The 19,219-nt window shown below is 46.6% G+C and overlaps 1 protein-coding gene across 1 annotated transcript in view; it reads left to right on the top strand.

Moving 5' to 3' along the window:
* The window catches only part of LOC134608791 (NFX1-type zinc finger-containing protein 1-like), a 161,503-nt gene that overhangs the window by 10,612 nt on the left and 131,672 nt on the right, over positions 1-19,219 (top strand). Inside the window, exon 2 of the mRNA XM_063451893.1 lies at positions 15,244-15,356. Within this exon, the coding sequence (XP_063307963.1) occupies positions 15,305-15,356 (52 nt within the window). The 5' untranslated portion in view covers positions 15,244-15,304. The remainder of the gene's footprint in view (positions 1-15,243; positions 15,357-19,219) is intronic.

Raw genomic sequence — 19,219 nt, 5'->3', positions numbered from 1 at the left:
AGACACCAGGGACACTGCCTGGGAGACATGGGGACACTGTGTCCCCATGTGTCTGTGTCATAATGTCTCCCAATGTCCCTTAGTGTCTCAGTTTATGTCTCCTTGCAGCCTTTCCCCCCATCCCTTACTTCCCTGAGCAGTAGGCTGTCTCTGCAGGGTGGAAGTTGCTGTCTGGACTCTCTGTAGCTGCAGATCAGTGAGTATAGATAGGCAGGGATGGATATGCTGGAACTTCCTGCCTGTCTACACACACATCGACCCCTTCTGGCCAGTGCTGGTATTGCCAGTATCACTCTTGTTACTGAGAAAAATACCAGCATTTGTATTGCCAGTATCACTGCAATATTGGCACCAGCCAGACAGCCTCAAATACTGGCTGTGCCAATAAAATAAAAGCCAGATGGAATCCCTAAGAGTAGTGTGTGAAAAAAAAATGTAAAAAAAAAAAAATAATATTTTTTTTTTTTTTTTAATCAATGGGCCTATTCCATGGGCCTGGGCCTGGAGCTGCAGCTCCATCAGCCCCTATGTTAATCCGGCCCTGCGGTCCAGCCGGAGTTCTTCCATTGTGAGAGTCGGGCATAGGGCCTTAAAAAGACCTACTACATAATCTTGCAGTTCCGATGGTTTAATCTCTTCAGATATCGCTCTGAGGCGGATATTATTTCGCCTGTCACGATCTTCTTGGTCGGCAAGCTTGGTCTCTAAGTACGATATACGGGCTTCCACATTATCACAGGCCGCAGCCAGATTGTTGTGTGCGCCTATAAGCTCCTCCGTTTTTTCTTCCAGCAGAGTTGCGCGTTCATTAATTTCTCTGATGTCAGAGCAGACATCATGTGCCAGTTTGGCAAATTCCGCTTGTAGTGATTGTTGGAGATTCTGGAGCATGCACTGCAAGACATGTTCTGATGCCGGTGCGGTGGTCCTCATCGATATGGAGGTGCAGTCGCTCTTGTCGGAGCATGTTGTTGGCGAGGCTGGGCCGCCGGTGCCATCTTGCAAGCTATTGCGCGGCGGAGTGAGCGGGAAAATGTGGGTTTGTGCTGGCCTTTTTTGTTTTTTGGGGGGCCCTATGTGACATACTGGTGTAGAGTCGCCGGTGCTTGAGTTTCAGTGTGTATTATGGCAGATTTCGCTCTTCTACTTGCGGTAAAGCGATCACCCTCACAGGAGCCGACAGTTCACGCGTCCATCCTCTCGCGCTGCCAGGCCACGCCCCCCCTAAAAGTTATATTTTAAATGGAGACTGAGAGTGCGGACCATCACTTGGAATTGTGTGTGTGTGTGTATATATATATATATATTTGTCCTTGGAATCTATTATGTTAATGGAATGTAGAGAAGGAGCAAAGTTGGTTGGGATGTGCCGAAACCAACGTACGAGTAGGCCTGTAAAAAAGAGGGCAAAAAGGAATTCAAAGTAAACACACTTTATTGCAAGTTTAAATTGCGAGATTTCTTAAAGCCTGCCTGAGCTCCCTTTCTGGTCGAGGGATGTAGGAGTTGTATATTGAGGATTTCTTAATGATGTGTACCGGGGTGTTAGTGCTAGAGGCTGATGATGCTGAGCCGATGCAAAATGAGTTACCAGAGAAGGAGGCTGGGTTGTAGCCTAACCTAGACAATAGAATTCTGATGTGTGACATAAATTTAGCTGTGGTGAGTGGGTGTCCTTGGAGTAGAAGAAGTGGAGTATCTGGTGAGTGCGTGAGGTGAGAAACCAGGAACATATCCAGAACATGTACAGGGCACCACAAATTCTCGGTAGGGAAGAGGGGAATGATAGTCTGATAGGCAGAGTGATTAGTCTTGGTAGAAGGCAAAGAGAGTACAAAATGGTCGTCTACTCTCTTTAAGTAAGCAAGTTTGAGGCATCGTACTGTGTCTCCTTGACGTACCACGGTGAACTCTCTAGGTTGGAGGAACCCATAAAAGGCCAAAAAAATGGCAGATTTCATGATTAAATTGGTATTGTGGTCAAACGGGGATTTGTCCAATAAGTCGTTTAGGAGCTGGAATATTGGACCGTCTATTGGTAGCCTAGTCATACTAGGAGAGACTGAGACCTTGAAAATACCTTTGAGGATTTTCTTAATGGGGTAGGATGAAAGAAAAGGAGCGTGGTTAGGGACGTTAGTGAGGATGTGGTGTTGTATTCCGGTGAGGTAGAGTTTGATGGTATTATAAGAATGTTTAAGGTGTAAATGGCAAAAGGAGGCAAAAGCCACCATGGTTTTGATGGATAGGTCACCTTGTAAGCAAAACTCGGCTGTGAATTTGTTAAAGATAGTCAGTGCCCTAGCGTAAGAGATAGTGGTGTTGGGAGACAGTGCTTGGTGCGTGATTGTTTGTGCGTGGAGTAATAGATGTTTAAACCAGGGTTAGCCGTAGGAACGATGGCGTCCTGGCTGATTGATGGTGTGCCCAAAGGGGAGCCCGTCCGGAGACCTATAATTTAAGAGCATAAAAGAGTGTTAGCAGCTGAGTAGAGGAGGTGTAGAGAATGAGGTCTAAGATATATCTATATTGCTTAAGCATGTATCCCCACATGCTGGAATAGTAGAATGTAGGAAAATTACATCAAAATTATACATTGGTATGACTGAAACTATTCCATGAACTGGAGGAAAAGAAGAAGGATACACAAATGTCAAATCACCCTTTATTACTTGGAGTGCAAGTAAGCAGCCCCCCGTGATGTGTAAGGTTGCGAAGAGAAAGTGCCATTAACTGGACGTGGTGTCGTCGTATAATTAAATGTGTGCTGAACCAGCTTATTTGTTCGGTGTCAGACGGGTTGGGCACATGGACTTGGTGTGGGCTCTGAAGCATATGCAGCAGATGTGCAACAACCTTCATGCGCTGTAGCTACATATGCCAGTGTTAAAGTTATTGCACACCTGTGCCTTGCCCGAAAAGGTGATGGGTCTGCCCAGCTTGTCTCTCTGGACACCTTCCTGTCTAGGGAGTGGGGTCAGGGAGTGGTGGACGTGGAAGGGTCTGCATCCCCAGGGCATAGATCGGTGGAGTGTGAAGTTGAACCACAAGAGGCACAAGATGGGGGCCTCAGACCAGCAAAATTACGGCAGAATAACTCAGTTTATATCTGACAGCAATCGATTCTAATATTGAATTGTGTCAGATGAGTAGCTGCCTTGGCCGAAACGGATTTGTGGTAATCGTAAAATGAGGACCCTCCATACTTGATTCCTAAATCAACCACCTTGTGCATATATAAATCAAGCTCTTCTCTCTTATGTGGGTACACCGTACAGATAACAGCGCGATAAGTGCCGAACTGTAGGTAGATAACACACTGTAGGATGGTGAGTTTTTTATTCAAACGTGGGTCTCTGGCTCTTAAGACTACGGAAATGTCCCCGTAGTTGTAAGCTCTATTCTCTAAGACATCTTGAGAGGCTATGAGGAGGGACATTAAATTGATGTATTTTCCATCAAGAATATCTTTCTTGATGGACGCCGGAACAGAGTGGGCTGGTGAGGTGGAGGTAGTGGGAGTGGTAGTGGCTGGTGGGGGAGGGGAAATGAGGGGTATGGCAGTCAGAGCGGTCAAGGTTACCGGTGTAGGGACTGCTGGGGCTGTTAAGTCACCTGGAGTGGCTATGGCTGATTCCACCTTCAGCAACCTGCTGTTAATGGATTTCAGATAGGCCAGAGTTTCCTGGGTGGAATAAGAAAAGCCAACTGAAGGCCCTTGTGAACTGGTACCGGGCCTTGGTTTGTTGGCCTGAGTCATCAGCAGTTTATAAAGTTCTGCTTTCCTGGCGGTGGCTGGAAAGGGAATTCCCCTGAGCTTAAGTTCAGCCGATATTTTTGGAATGGTCCAATATCTTAGGGATCTGGGAGTAGAAGGAGTGAGGGATTCCACCGGAGACCCAGGCCTGGCTGGCGTGCTTGGTATATCGTCTGATGGGGGATCGATGATTGGTTCTTGTGACATCCTGAAAGGAATAATGATATGGATAAGTAGAGTATAGTGGAGGTGGGATGAAACCTCCGGAGAACTGGCCTGCTAGCTAATGCCGAAGCGAAGAATTAAAATTTAGAACCAAGTGACAGATGAGGCCCTGCTATTGCCAAGCGGCAGTGAGAGGCTCTACCTATGATTTGGGCTGAGGGGATTTTGTGGCCACCAGAAGGAGGTGGCAGGATGTCTGCCTCTCGGTGACTGTAAAAGATTCAAAACGTGTGGCTGTGACATGGGAAGCCCTGACTGTAGCCCTAAAGAAGAGCGAGCAAGGTGGCTAGCTATGATTTGGTCGCACACAAGGTTGGTGATTGGTCAAATGCACACAAGTGCTAGCTGCTGTGTTAGCAATTTCTGCTTTTATTATTTTATACCAAATAAATGTTTTTTTTTGTTTTGTTTTTTAATTTTTTATTTTTAGCGTGCTTAAAGATACAATCAAGCATGCAATGCCCCAACAGCATTTGCAAACATTTCAATGACACATCAAGTCAGTAGCAGGGCATGTAATAATGTTGCACATTTTCTTAAAGTAAAGTTTTAAACTTATAAGATAAAATTGAGGGCTAACAGTGGGTATTTCAGTATGTGTGGTGTGCAGACTAACAGTTAAAAAGAAATTCAGCTTAGTCCACGGAACTGTGCAGTCGCTGGGTCATCTAAGGTAAATTCCGGTGTTGGGCAGAGAAGACCCACCTGAGCAGGAGCTTGGTTAAGGTATACACCTGTGCAGGGTTATTAAAGACCAAGTATGGCGGTGTATTGGTGCCCGTTATGGTATTATAAGTCGGGGTGGTGAGTTTGTACGGGCGTCTGGCAGATGTCCCGTGAGATATGTGCGGGGGGGTGTCAAACAGGTGTGGTGAGGTACTCGGAGGGATTGCAGTAGAGGGGGATGCTCGTCCCTGGGTGTGTATTTACAGAGTGGGAGTAAGGAGGCCCCTTGTGCTTGCAGCCTAGGTGCTGGTCGGGAATGGCCCTGTATCCGATGTTGGGTGAAACATCTGTGGCTGGTGCCAGTGTCGCTATGTGCAGGGGGTGTAGATGTGGCTCCTCTTAGGTGGTCTGGGTGGTCCCGGTATCGGGGGGGGGGGGGGATTATGTGAGGTTAGACGTTAGCTAACTGCCACGGTGTGACCCAGGACTTATGAGTGCGAGTGTCTCCGCATCTAGGGAGCAGACCATTTGTGTTAATAAAACATGAATTTAAACCATAGCAACAAAACTTATAACTACCCCTTTGGCCTGCTTCGGCGGGAGTAGTTTGCTTATTAGACGCCGTATGAGGTGAGGAAGTTCGGACTCTGGGACTGTCTCCGTAATACCTCTAATCTTTATGTTTTGGGCGCGGCGTGAGTCTTCCAGGGCCGCCATTTTCTGTTCCACCCTCAGGTGCTGTTGTTGTAGCGTTTTCACCTCCTGTTTCAGCGTGGTCACTTGCCTCGAGTGGTTGCGGTAGTCTTGCTCCACGGTGCTCATGCGGTGTGTTAGGCCCTGAATATCTTTTTTCATTTCACCCACATCCGCCTGAATGTTCCTGCGGAGCTCCGCCAACAGCTCCCTCATTTCAGCCTTAGGAACAGGGGCAGTGTCCGGCTTTGATTGAGGCTGTACCGGGATATGCATTGCGGGTGGGCATGCCTCTTCAGGCTCTGAGAGTCTTTCGTTGGAGTCGTTGAAGTCGTCCATGTAGGCGTCTACGTGGGGGTCCGGAGCGCTACGTGCTCGCCGCCATAGATCCCCTATGCTGGTGCCCGGCCGGGGCGGGTCAGGTTTTGGCTTTTTGTTTTTCCTGCCCATTGGTGCCTCATCTGCAGCAGCAGGTTAACTTTGGTAGCCTTTTGGGGGTGAAATAGTCGAATTTTGCTTGATTTGTGCCTATAAATCTCAGAGCTCTCATGAGATGCGACCAGTCAGTTCGACTGTAGACTACGCCCCCCAATAAATGTTTATTTTAACACTTCACCTTACCTGGTTCCTGAGTTCCTGCTAAGAAAAACTTATTGCAAACATCTAAGAGGAGGATCAGATCCAGTGTATCCCTTGGTGGATGAAATACCTTTACAGTCCAGAGCCTAACTTATGTGGCTCTGGAAAGTGTGAGTGAACCTTTTTTATTTTCCACATATTGTAAATAGGTTTCAACAGTATACACATGTTGTTTTCTTTTATATAATATATAGGGGTCCACAGTTACTGTCTGTTGCTGAAAATAGGACCTATACAAGATTTTAAAGGTAAAATATTCCACTGTTTGTGCGCTTGCACCTTTTTTTCTGTTCACTATGGCTGTCTCCCACTCTGCTCTTGTATCTGCATAATTGGGGCTCAGAGGGAAGGGGGGGGGGGAGTGTTTGTGTTCCAACCAATTGCCTGGCAATATCCAGTATGCATGGTTTGAGGTTACCATGATTACAAACAGAACTTTAACTCTCATCATCCTTAGCCAGCAGTGTTGCCCGGGTACTTGATTCAGTAGTGTAAAAAAGCTTGTATAAAAAGAAAGTTACTAAGCAGTGAATTACTAAAAACAAATACTTGCAGGACAAGATGGTGAGTCACAAAGCTAACAAATTATTAGTATAATAGGCTGATAGTTAGAATGCATCTTATCTACAAGTTTAAGGGAAGGGCTTGGTGGGAGTAGCGACAGAGTACTGTAAACCTTATAGTAATAGCTTGTACTGGCACTGTTTTTAAGTGGCAATAAGGTTTTAGTGCTAAGACAACATACCCTCAACAGAATAGCTATCACAGGGTAATAGCAATAGGAATGAGTTGGTGCAAGACTTGACACACAGTGACAGTGCAATGAAGTAACTATTTGAAAATAGTAATAGTATAGTGGTCTATAGCCATAAACTTCAACGTTGGAAGGGGGTGTCCAAATGCCAAAAAGTGTTTGGCCACAGGGAGGTCAGCCTTATTGTCCCTATAGGCTATGCGGATATTAGAAAGATGGTTCCTTATGCCTTCTCTTAAGGGGAGATCTGTATTTCCTATATAGGACAGCCCACGGGACACAGCAGCTTGTAGATTACAAAATCTGTAGTGCAAGTGAGTCTATGTTTGATAGGGTATCTCTTCCCTGAGTGAAGTATTTACCTGGTGACATGTGACTACAGGTGACACAGCCCAGACAGCGGTAGCAGTCCCAGTTAACAGATCTCTGTTCCTTGGTGTAACAGTGCACTGGATCCGTTTTGACCAGAAGATCCAGTAATACATAAATTGAGACAGGTTCTGCACTCATCATCTCAATATGTTTATGGCCACGGTGCTACGTCTGTCATTTACATAATACCAAAATATAAAAGTGCACTCACTGGACTTATTTCCAATTGCTTGCAGTGCTGCCTAATACTATCAGTGAAGTTTTAGCAAAAACTGCAAAAGCATAATCAGCAACATTTCTTACCTGACTTGTAACATTGTTACCTCCTAGAGAAGCAGCAGTTAATTAATAACTCAATGGCTTCTATTGATAGCACATTGTATCTATCCATACAACATTGTATCAATCTAGAACATATGTAAAGATATTGTGGAACTCTACAAAAAGTTACAGGATACAATTACCTATGGCTTATATATATATATACATTCACACACACACTGCTCAAAAAATAAAGGGAACTCAAAAATAGTTGAGTGTGCTGACAACAAAATCACACAAAAATTAAAAAATGGAGGCCTGGATTTGGAGTCACACTCAAAATTAAAGTGGAAAAACACATTACAGGCTGATCCAACTTTGATGTAATCTTCTTAAAACAAGTCAAAATGAGGCTCAGTAGTGTGTGTGGCCTCCACGTGCCTGTATGACCTCCCTACAATGCCTGTGCATGCTCCTGATGAGGTGGCGGATGGTCTCCTGAGGGATCTCCTCCCAGACCTGGACTAAAGCATCTGCCAACTCCTGGACAGTCTGTGGTGCAACGTGACGTTGGTGGATGGAGCGAGACATGATGTCCCAGATGTGCTCAATTGTATTCAGGTCTGGGGAACGGGCGGGCCAGTACATAGCATCAATGCCTTCGTCTTGCAGGAACTGCTGACACACTCCAGCCACATGAGGTCTAGCATTGTCTTGCATTAGAAGGAGCCCAGGGCCAACTGCACCAGCATATGGTCTCACAAGGGGTCTAAGGATCTCATCTCCGTACCTAATCGCAGTCAGGCTACCTCTGGCGAGCACATGGAGGGCTGTGCTGCCCCCAAAAGAAATGCCACCCCACACCATTACTGACCCACTGCCAAACCGGTCATGCTGGAGGATGTTGCAGGCAGCAGAACGTTCTCCACGGCGTCTCCACTCTCCAGACTCTGTCACGTCTGTCACATGTGCTCAGTGTGAACCTGCTTTCATCTGTGAAGAGCACAGGGCGCCAGTGGCGAATTTGCCAATCTGGTGTTCTCTGGCAAATGCTAAACATCCTGCACCTGTGTTGAGCTGTAAGCACAACCCCCACCTGTGGATGTCGGGCCCTCATGCCACCCTCATGGAGTCTGTTTCTGACCGTTTGAGCAGATACATGCACATTTGTGGCCTGCTGGAGGTTATTTTGCAGGGCTCTGGCAGTGCTCCTCCTATTCCTCCTTGCACAAAGGCAGAGGTAGTGGTTCCGCTGCTAGGTTGTTGCCCTCCTACGGCCTCCTCCAAGTCTCCTGATGTACTGGCCTGTCTCCTGGTAGTACCTCCATGCTCTGGACACTGCGCTGACAGACACAGCAAACCTTCTTGCCACAGCTTGCATTGATGTGCCATCCTGGATGAGCGGCACTACCTGTGCCACTTGTGTAGGTTGTAGACTCAGTCTCATGCTACCACTAGAGTGAAAGCACTGCCAGCATTCAAAAGTGACCAATACATCAGCCAGAAAGCATAGGAACTGAGAAGTGGTATTCGGGCATTCCCTCCAATGGCCATTGGAGTAACTAAATGACCTCTATTTGTCTAAATATACATAGGGATTAAGGAGAGAGTTCAGGTAATATTTTTGACACCATTTCAAATATATTAAGCATTAAAAACATAAATATCGAATAGCATCCTTGGCCTCAAAAGTCCTACACGACACTATCCCAAGGGACCCATGGCTGTGGCTGCTATCCAAACCGCTAGAGGATACACCACGAGCCCATAACAAACTACTGGCCAAACTAGCCTTGGCCACTAGGAGAGCTATAGCCTCCCATTGGGGCGCACCTACAATCCCGTCACTCACGGACATAAAAAAGAAAATGAATGAAGCCAGGTCAATGGACAGCTTATCAGCACTTATACATGACACCACAACACATTGCAATAACATTTGGGACCTATGGCTCATGGAACCCTCCACTGCCACTTAAAGAAGTGTGAGGAAAAGAAGAAAAACAAAAACAACAGGGAAAGGGAAGGTCAACGTAACAAAAGATAAACATTCACTATATGTATACAAGAGGGATCATAAGTACATGCTCAACTCATACACCCCATGGGCGCAAAGGGAATCAAGGAACTAGTGAGTGGCATGCACAAGAAATAATGCATAGTCGACTTCTGTGGATTAAATTAGAGATACGCAAAGTGATATCCTCATCTCAGGCTAAAGCCAATCCGGACCCGAGAAAATTATCAGGCAGTCAGTTTACTCAACCTATACTCTATTCCCTATCGTAGTAAAATTACACGACACGGCTAATCTCAAAAGTAAAAACGCAATCTGAGTCAACATAGAGAAATCGCACAACCCACAGGTCAGGGACGCCTTCCCACCCCCCCTTAACCCCACCGGAAACTCCAAAATAGGGAACCCCCAAAACACACTCTATTCTGGAACTATGTTTCACCCCCCTCACCTCCTACATATTAGCTACTGCTCCTCGTACCACAAAGAGGATACATGACCATACGTTCAAACCTGTTTGTATTTGTATTTGTATTTGTTTTGGTTCGTTTAAAATGTTTGAAAACTTGTCAGAACACTAATTGCTTAAGAAAACATAACGTTGCACTACCAGATAACTACTAGACCTGCATTAACCTCTCTGTACCAAAATGCCTTTTTTATATGATCTGTTCGCACTTTGGCTTTTGCATAAGCCCACACAATACCCTTTGTGCAACATATGTGTACCTGTCACTTCTGTCAATCGAAAATAAAGAATTTATAAAAAAAAAACATAAATATCGGGGGGCGGAGCCAAGCAGGCAAGCAGCCCAGACGTGCCCAGCAAGAGCTCCCACGTCTGGGGACAAAAAACGGGGCACAGCGCCTGCACACTGACTCCCACAGACTGCAGACCTCGGTACCCGTAATCAGGGTAGGCTACCGAATCGTATGGTACCTCTTGTAATTCCCTGCACAGCCGACCTGACACGACGAGGCTTGCGGCCTTCATGGGACTGAGCCACGGAGAGACGGCCGCTCTCCGGGCATATCAACAGTAACAGGGACCACAGCGAAGTACTTTCCCCCCCCCCCCCCGACCGGTGGGGGTTATCCCGGTCACCGAACAGCAACCGCACGCATCCACACCTCGCTACTGGTCGGCCAGCGCTGCACACTCGGTCGAGCCACAGAGACCAAGATGGCGGCAGCTGACCATGAGGCGGAGGCAGACGAGCAGCACACAACGCTGGAACAGCGTCTGGACGACCTGTTCAAAAGATTCTGGCGAAAGCTCCGACACAAAGCACAACAAATGAAGCAGGTACAGCAGGGATACTCACCTCCCGGGGGCAGACAACAACAGGGGGAACCCCACAGGTTGCAGCAAGCAGCAAGCACTGAACACGAGGCTGGGCACAGCAGCGCTACCATGTGCGCCCTGCCGAAAAGACCACTAGGTCCCACGAGAGCGGCCAAACCTGGCAAGCTGCAGAAACCGCCATACTCCCTCAGGGCGTACAAAGCACACCATGGAAAAACCCTGTATAAGCAGCACAAATATGCCCAGGGAGGGGGAAGAAAAAAGCACCCAAAAGGCAAAATGCACCAACCTCGACCTAACCTAAACCAAGTATCCACTACAGGGACAGTCACACAAGCGCTCTCCACTAAAGGGCACTCACCCGCACGACTCTCCCGCGGGCTGCACCCCTGGTACGCCTGGAAACAGACCCCATCGGCACACCACGCCACAGCACCAAAGAACATGGGGAGAAAACAAACCGGAGAGGGACTCACACCCAGTGCAGTCAAGATCGCCTTACTGAACCCCCATGTTCCAGGTCTCTGTTTCCCAGACTTAGGTATTGGCTGACTGGACGCAGATCATTGATCAGTAAAGTCCCTACTGAGCTAGTGACTCCAATACCCATAATTATAATGCCAGTTTTATACAGTATCACTATTTTGTGTATGCTCGATTTGCTCCCAAGTTTACTCTTTATATACAGTACAGCTCTGCTAGCATAATGTCTTGTTCACTTGTTTTTCCTCATGATATGATAACCATACTACTGTTATTACTACTATATGATCGTAATATGTAGCAACGTAACACCCCACTAGTTTTGTTTAAAGCGAAAAGGTCTAACCAGTTATGTTTTAAACTATATATACACTCACGCCATTACTAAGCATGTATACGCATCTAGGAACGCATCTATGGCGTATAGATAAGCCTGTACCTAAAAATCTAAAAATGCGCATGTAGCGCTGCCACTGTTTTAAGTCGTTGATTTGCACGTATACGCTGTTGTGGCGTTCGTCAATATTTCTGTAACCACCTGCGCAACAAAAATAAAGAATTAAAAAAAAAAAAACATAAATATCAGATTGACATATTCATAACTTCAATTCAGTACTTAGTTGAAGAACTATTGGCAACTATTGTAGACTCAATTCTTTTGGGGTATGACACAACTGCAGCATTTGTCTAGTTTTGACATTTATCTCTGCATATCCTCTTGTGCTCTGTTAGACTGGATGGGGACCATTGGTGAGACATTTTCAGATCTCTCCAGAGATGTTCGGTTGGGTTCAAGTGCAGGCTCTGGCTGGGCAACTGAAAAGCATTTACAGAATTTTCTCTAAGCCACTCGTGCAGTGTCATGGCTGTGTGCTTATCCTGTTAAAAGGTGAACCTTCAGCCCAGACTGAGGTCCTGAATGCTGTGGACCAGGTTTTCATTAAGAATATCTCTGAATTTTGCTGCAGTTAGCTTTCCCTCCACCCTGACTAGTCAGTCTCCCAGTTCCCCCACACGTTAAACCCAGAAACAACCTGTCCATAGGACGGACTGGGGCAATGGTCCCAGGTGGCACTTTAACAGGGGCGGCATATACATGCAGCAGAGGCGGCTCTCTAAACCTTGGACCCGACACGAGGAGGGGGCCCAGCGGCTTTACCCGTATGCCACCGGGCCCCTCTATCAGTCTGCCCGGGGAGACCCTCCAGTCTGCAGCTCCAACGGGTGCAGAACTGCAGACCATGTGATGGAAGGCTCGCAAGCTCCCAGAGTGTTGCCACGGCAATGCTCTAATCGGAGCTTGCGAGAACTTGGTCTGCAGCTCACATCCGGCGGAGCTGCAGACCTGTAGAGCCAGCCACTGAACCACCAGGGAATAAATCAATGAAAAAGAAAAATGTATGCAAGTGTGGGGAGTCTGGTCACAGCCTGTCTCCCCCCTCACCAAGCCCCCCACAATGTTACCTTTACATCCTTCCCCTCATCACTTTCACCCCCACTGTCACCCTCATACCATGCAACCCCACTGTCACCGTCGCCCTCACACCCTGGCCCTCACGATCACCCTGACACTGTCATCCTCACACCCTGCCCCTCACCAATGCCACCCTCACACCCTGGCCCCCTCCCCCCGCGGTCGCAGGGGTCTCAGCAGGGACCAGGCCCGGCCCACCAGGGGGCCCGGCCGCCCTGCAACCCTGTATGTACACCAGTTTGCCAGCCTCTTCTCCTGGAGGGCCCAGGAGCTGGCCACCTCACGGCCCCCCAAGGCTGGCAGTGCGGTCATTCTCCCCTGAGCGCTCTCTGCCCAGCTCCCTCGTGCAGGAGGATTAGTGCTCCCTCGCCGCCTGCAGGTCCGGCCACCCAGCAGCCCCACTGGACCCCAGGGAAAGGTGAAATCCCCTCAGCATTCCCAAAGGTAGGGAGGCTGGGGGATTAAATAAAATAAAAAATGTGTGTGTGTGTGTGTGTGTGTGTTAGTTTTTGTGTGTCAGTGTGTGTGTTACTGTGTGTGTCTGTTAGTGTGTGTCTGTTAGTGAGTGTGTGTTTGTCAGTTAGAGTGTATGTTTTGTAAGTGAGTGTGTATGTGTGTCTGTCACTGAGTGTGTATGTATGTCTGTCACTGAGTGTGTGGCTGTCAGTAAATGTGTGTCTGTTAGCTAGTGTGTATGCATCTGTTCGTGAGAGAGTGTGTGGTTAAAACCCCTTCAGCACTTACCTTTCTCCAGCGCCGGGCTCCCTTGGTGCATTCAAACTGCCCACAGGAAAGCATTACTCAGTGAGAATCGCAGAAAAAAGCCTCTACCGGCTGTCAGTGAGACAGCCACTAGAGGCTGGTTTAACCCTCAGTGAAACATAGCAGTTTCTCTGAAACTGCTATGTGTTCAGCTGCAGGGGTAAAACTAGAGGGACCTGGCACCCAGACTGCTTCATTGAGCTGAAGTGATCTGAGTGCCGATAGTGGTCATTTAAGTGTATGTGTATCTGCATGCACTGGCGTACATACCGCGTTTGCAGGGGTCGCAGCCCTGTGACCAGGTGCCCGCCGCCATGTGTTGCGGCCCCATCGTGTGTATGCCACTGCCCCCCTACTGTCCCCCTGACATTGTCACCCGCACACACTGTCAATCCTCATACGTTGCCCCCCCCACTGTCACCTTGACACTGTCACCTTCAAACCCTGCCCCCCACTGTCACCATGAAACTGTCATCCTCACACCCTGCCCCCCACTGTCACCCTCACACACTGTCAACCCTCACACCCTGCCCCCCCACTGTCACCATGACACTGTCACCTTCAAACCCTGCCCCCCACTCTGACCATGACACTGTCACCCTCACATAAGGCCCCCCACATTGTCCCGTCATTCCAGCCCACAGGTAAGAGGCCAATTTAATTTAAACTTCTCACCCCCACCAGCATTTATCCAACTCCACACACACACTACTACGTACACAGACACTGCATCCACTACACACACTGCCTCCACTGTGTATTCAATACACACATTGCAAACAATACACACTACATCCATGACACAATAACAGACGCAGCATCCACAACACAGACGCAGCATCCACAACTCGCACTGCATTCACTACACACTGAATATGATATACACACTGCATCTACTACACAAACAGACATTGCAGTCACTACACAACATAATAGATGTTGGCATGCTTTTGGTGCAAGGCATCATCCTTGGACCCAGGAATCACAATGTCTTAGATCGGCCCTGGTTGGATCATGTATTGTGGGAAAATAACGCCTTTGAGGTGGATCTGTCTCTGCACAATGCTAAGAGTCCACTCTTCTATACTGGTTTTTGGTTTCACGTTATATTGCAATATTAATAAACAGATCAGCCCTTAAATGATTAACCTTTGCTTGCAGTAAATGATCTGGCTCCATTTTGTTTTCCACCTGGAACAAACCATGATTGTAATTACACCACACATTCATGTAGTAAACGTTCTAAACCTTGATCTGTCTGGAGAAATAATGCTAGGTTCATGCTCAGCCATTAGTGTAGCTGTCAGCAAGCCTTGTGTGCACCCAACCCCTTTCCAAGCAGGCCTGCCCCCTCCCTGGGCCTTCATCGTCTCTTCCAGTTTCATACCTTGCCAATGTTCAGAGATATGCAGTGTGTACAGAAACTGCAATCACACACACATTTAACACCTGTGTGTGTGCCTATTGATATGCGCACAAAGCAAAATATTTGACTGAATGATCTGGCTTCAGTTCATGCACTTGTCTAACCAGTTGTAAAAAGCTTCAATAATAATGCAACTTGATGCCTTGAGACTCACTACCTCCTCAGGGCTATTCATTAAGGTGTGAATTGTTATGAATTCAAAGTGAATGTGACATTTTAGAACAAAATTTCTGAGCTGAAAACATAACTAATTGGATTTTTTCAATTTGGCTATTTTGGCCTAAAGTTTTAATCTACTTTTAATTTATTTTAACTAAAATAACTTTGCTAAAACTAGTTTTAATGATGAGATGAACTGTGGCATAAATGTCTCCTAAGTTTTATTTAATCACTCGTTCTGTTTTGTAGGAAACAATAGGATTAAAACAAGGGCACATTACGTGCATTATCCTGAAACAAAAGCAGGATAATGCATAAACCTAAAGGGAACCCAAGAACACACACCGGTAATGAGAGAAGAGGTAAGAAATATTTTCTAGGACAATTATATATTAGATTGCCTACTTTATGTGTGACCTTCAGTACTGTCAAAATTGCATTTATAAACAGGAGAGACCTCACAAATCAGAAATGGACACAGTTGCCACACAAACCTGAATAGCCAGACTCCACACAGCTATATAAGTGACAGCCAGGCACCTTACAAGTCAGTTTTTTTGAGACTCAAGGGACATTTTGGCTCAAGTACTTGAGAAAGGCTCCGGTGTGAGCCAAAACATTAAACTGCCTTCTAAAAATTGCACTTGGGCCGTTTACTTTTGTAAAGTGCACAACAGTGTAACCCTAAAAGTGCAAGAAATGTAAGCGGTCTGTTGTAGAGCAAGCACAAAAATGTTAATTCTATGTAGACAACAGGAATTCAAACCGTTATTGGACTGAATTGCATCCGGATAAATAAAAACCATATCAAGGAGTTCCCAAGACCTCCTAATAATCAGTTGTGATGGACCGCCTGGCACCCTGACCGGGTGCCTCCGCCAATCGATGCTCCTAGTTCTCACCGAGGACTCCAAGCACTCCACCAGACACCATCAGCACTGTAGACTCCCACAAACAGCCGCAGCTTGGTTGGGGATCTTGCCGTCCTCCACCCACCCTAGACCCAAGACCAGGATCCAGCTTCCAGTGGGTGAACCTCTCTTACTCCAGAGACTATAACAGGAACAGCTCTGATAAGAGCTAGTGATTATACCCAGGGGAGTATTGTGATATAGCAAACCCCAGAGTGAATATAGCTGTCCCCTCCACACTGAGACAAGGCTTTAGGTTGAGGGTGAAGAGGAACTGATTTTAATGGTGCCACACTTGGCCTTTTATGACAATCCCCATGCAAGGGGGACCTTGTGGGGAACGCCGTTACAAAGTTACACACCAATAATAACAGTGTTACAATGCATGACACTCCCATATACAATTCAATAAGCCTTCCCCTTTACTTAGGAGATAATTGAGTCAAGCACTATACTAAACTCCATTATCTCCAACCACAAAACACATTTTTACAAAACCCCAAAAATACCTTAAAACACATAAAATCCCCCGCCCAAAACGGTTCCATAGAACCGCGGCCAAGTGCCTCTGGCGACCGACCAGGAACCGCGAAGTCTTCATGCCGTAAATAATTCCAGGGTATTTGCGGCGTATTCCCCCTGAAGTCTATTTGCGATTTTGGTCCATGCAAACGGCCACCAGGGAGCTAGCGTTCGGTTCTATGGAAAGTGCTGAACCAGGGGAACAACATATGGGTCTTTACAGTCATTGACTTGGCCCGTAGTCTTTTGGCAAGAGGCTGACCAGCAGGCCCCTCCAAGCACCCATGACTAGGTACAGTTTGTCACATCAGTATTGAATTAACTCCTCTTCTCTCACTAGCTAAACAGGAGATGAAAGTTTTTTATAACCACTATGGGCTTGTTCTTGCTGAATTATATCCTACACAATGTTTAGTAGGTGAAGGAGATTAAAAAAAAAAAAAAAAAAATCCATAGTGATCCAGGTCTCTCTATTATACAACCAGGGATGGCAATTAAACATTACGAAATAGTAGGTCCTTACATTCTTAATCCTACTGTGATGAAAGTAACTTCGCCACAAGCTTTTGGAGGGGCCTGTTTGCCAGTCTCCTACCCTGTGAAAACACCAATTGTACCACTTGGACTTATAACAGTCTCTGTTCGTGCAATTGGGACTATGTGGTTCGTTTACCAGACAGCCGCACCAACTGAAGACCACCCTGGAGCTTGTTAAACTTAATTGATACATTGTTGCAATTTCTACCTCTGTGGTCTAAGTGTTCTTCTGTGTGGCCATAATTCCTATGGACAACCATGAGGTCGTGGCCACCTTGTTCGCATGGATGAAAACCATGAATAGACTTTAGGGGGACTTCGCCACGATTCTATGGAACTATTTTCAGCTACGGGACCATGCCTGCAGTCGGTAAAAACTATGACTTCCATAAAGTTTCTAAGCAGGGAGGAGGGATTGTATGTTTATTATTGGTGAGTTCCTTTGTGTTGGAGACCCCAACAAGGTCCATGTGGGCGTAACCCTTGCATGGAGATGGTCATAAAAGGCCAAGTGTGGCTCCCATTAAATTGAGATTTGTTTAGCCCTTCATGAAGTCTTGGCTCATGTTTGGGGGATTGGAGAACTATATTAACACACTGGAGATTGCTATAATCACAATACTCCCCTTAGTATAATCACTAGCTCTTATAAGAGCTGTTCCTGCTACGCTCTCTGGACTAGGAGAGGTCTACCCACTGGAAGCTGGATCCTAGTCCTGGTTACAGGGTGGGTGGAGGACGACGAGACCCCAACCAAGTTGCGGCGGATCATTGGGTTTATGGTGGTTATGGTGCTCCAGTGCAGTGCTTATGGTGCTCGCAAGTACTAGGGAGCAGCGATTCACGGAGGTACCTGGTCGGGGTGGCAGGCGGTCCATCACACCTACCCCCAATTAAGATCACAAAAATTGTTAACATGCAGAAGCTAGGTCACATTATTACTTACAGCAATAGTGAATCAAGCCATATGGAACAGCTAAATTCAGAGAGTAAATTTGCACTGCTACTTGCTCGCTTTGAAATAAAACAGGGAGATTTGAGGAGGACTTAAAGGACCACTATAGGCCCCCAGACCACTTCAGCTCAATGAAGTAGTCTGGGTGCCAGGTCCCCTTAGTTTTAACCCTGCAGCTGAAAATATAGCAGCTTCAGATATACACAGCCCAAGGTGATAAGGTTAGAAACCACCAGGACTGTGAATCTGTGCATGAAAGGTGTTTCCAATACGCAGTACAGACGAGGGCAAATCCAGAAGGCAGCCAACAAGCAATAACAGATAATCCAATATGAAAGGGTCACAAGCCAAGTCAGTCACAGGATACAAGAAACAGGATAGAACAAACTGACAATGCCCTCAGGGAGAGGCAGTGTTTTATACCTGAAGTAATGATCAACCTGCCTCAGGTGGACTTTGATAGACAGGTAGGAGCCATTGGTGAAGTCCAGCCCCCTATTGCTGGAAACAAGACAAGGTTTAACATTAGGCTGAAACATGAGCTGAAGTGTAGTTCAGTGGCAAGACAGCAGGATCAGGACACATGAGGGCCACAGTTCAAGTCCCCTGTTGGGCACTTCTGGGATAACCACATCTTGATATCATGTTGAGTATTGTATATAGGTTTTATTAGCTAATTATCATGTTGTGGATCACAGATTTTTTTTTATAATCAGGGTATTTTAGTGATCACTTATACACATTGCTTCTTTTTTTATGATACATGTTATAGATTGTGATATGTGTATAGAATTTTTAAATGTTTTGCGAACTGTGTACCGACCTATCGTACTGATGTATGCAAACTCTCTTTGGCTTGTATCTGAGTATGTCTTAATAAAAAATTGGGGTGAAAAAAGAATGTTTGGAGAGACTGAGTTCAAAATTATGCTGGAATGTGGCAGCTCTTTGGAATACGTAGAAGACTGATGCACAGACAGGAGCATCCTAACAGGTACTGTGACCAGGGCTGCCACCAGAAATTATGGGGCCCTTTATGCAGCTCAAGGTCTGGGCCCCCGGGGTCCACCCACATGGCCCGCCCCCAAGTCAGCCCACATGACCTTCCCTCGAGTCCGCCCACATGACCCTCCCTCCCCCAAATCCACCCACAGGGCCCATCTTGAGTCCACCCACAAGGATGAAGTGTGTTGTACTGAATTTGGTTGTGTGTGTATAGTGGCTGTAGAATGTGTGTAGTGGATGCAAAGTGCGTGAATAAAGTGGAAACGTTGTTTATAGTGGATTTAGATTGTATGTT

This window comes from Pelobates fuscus, chromosome 4 (assembly GCF_036172605.1).
Source record: "Pelobates fuscus isolate aPelFus1 chromosome 4, aPelFus1.pri, whole genome shotgun sequence".
NCBI classification, from domain to species: domain Eukaryota; kingdom Metazoa; phylum Chordata; class Amphibia; order Anura; family Pelobatidae; genus Pelobates; species Pelobates fuscus.
The sequence above is the reverse complement of the archived record's forward strand: the minus strand, read 5'-3'. Positions and strand labels throughout refer to the sequence as shown.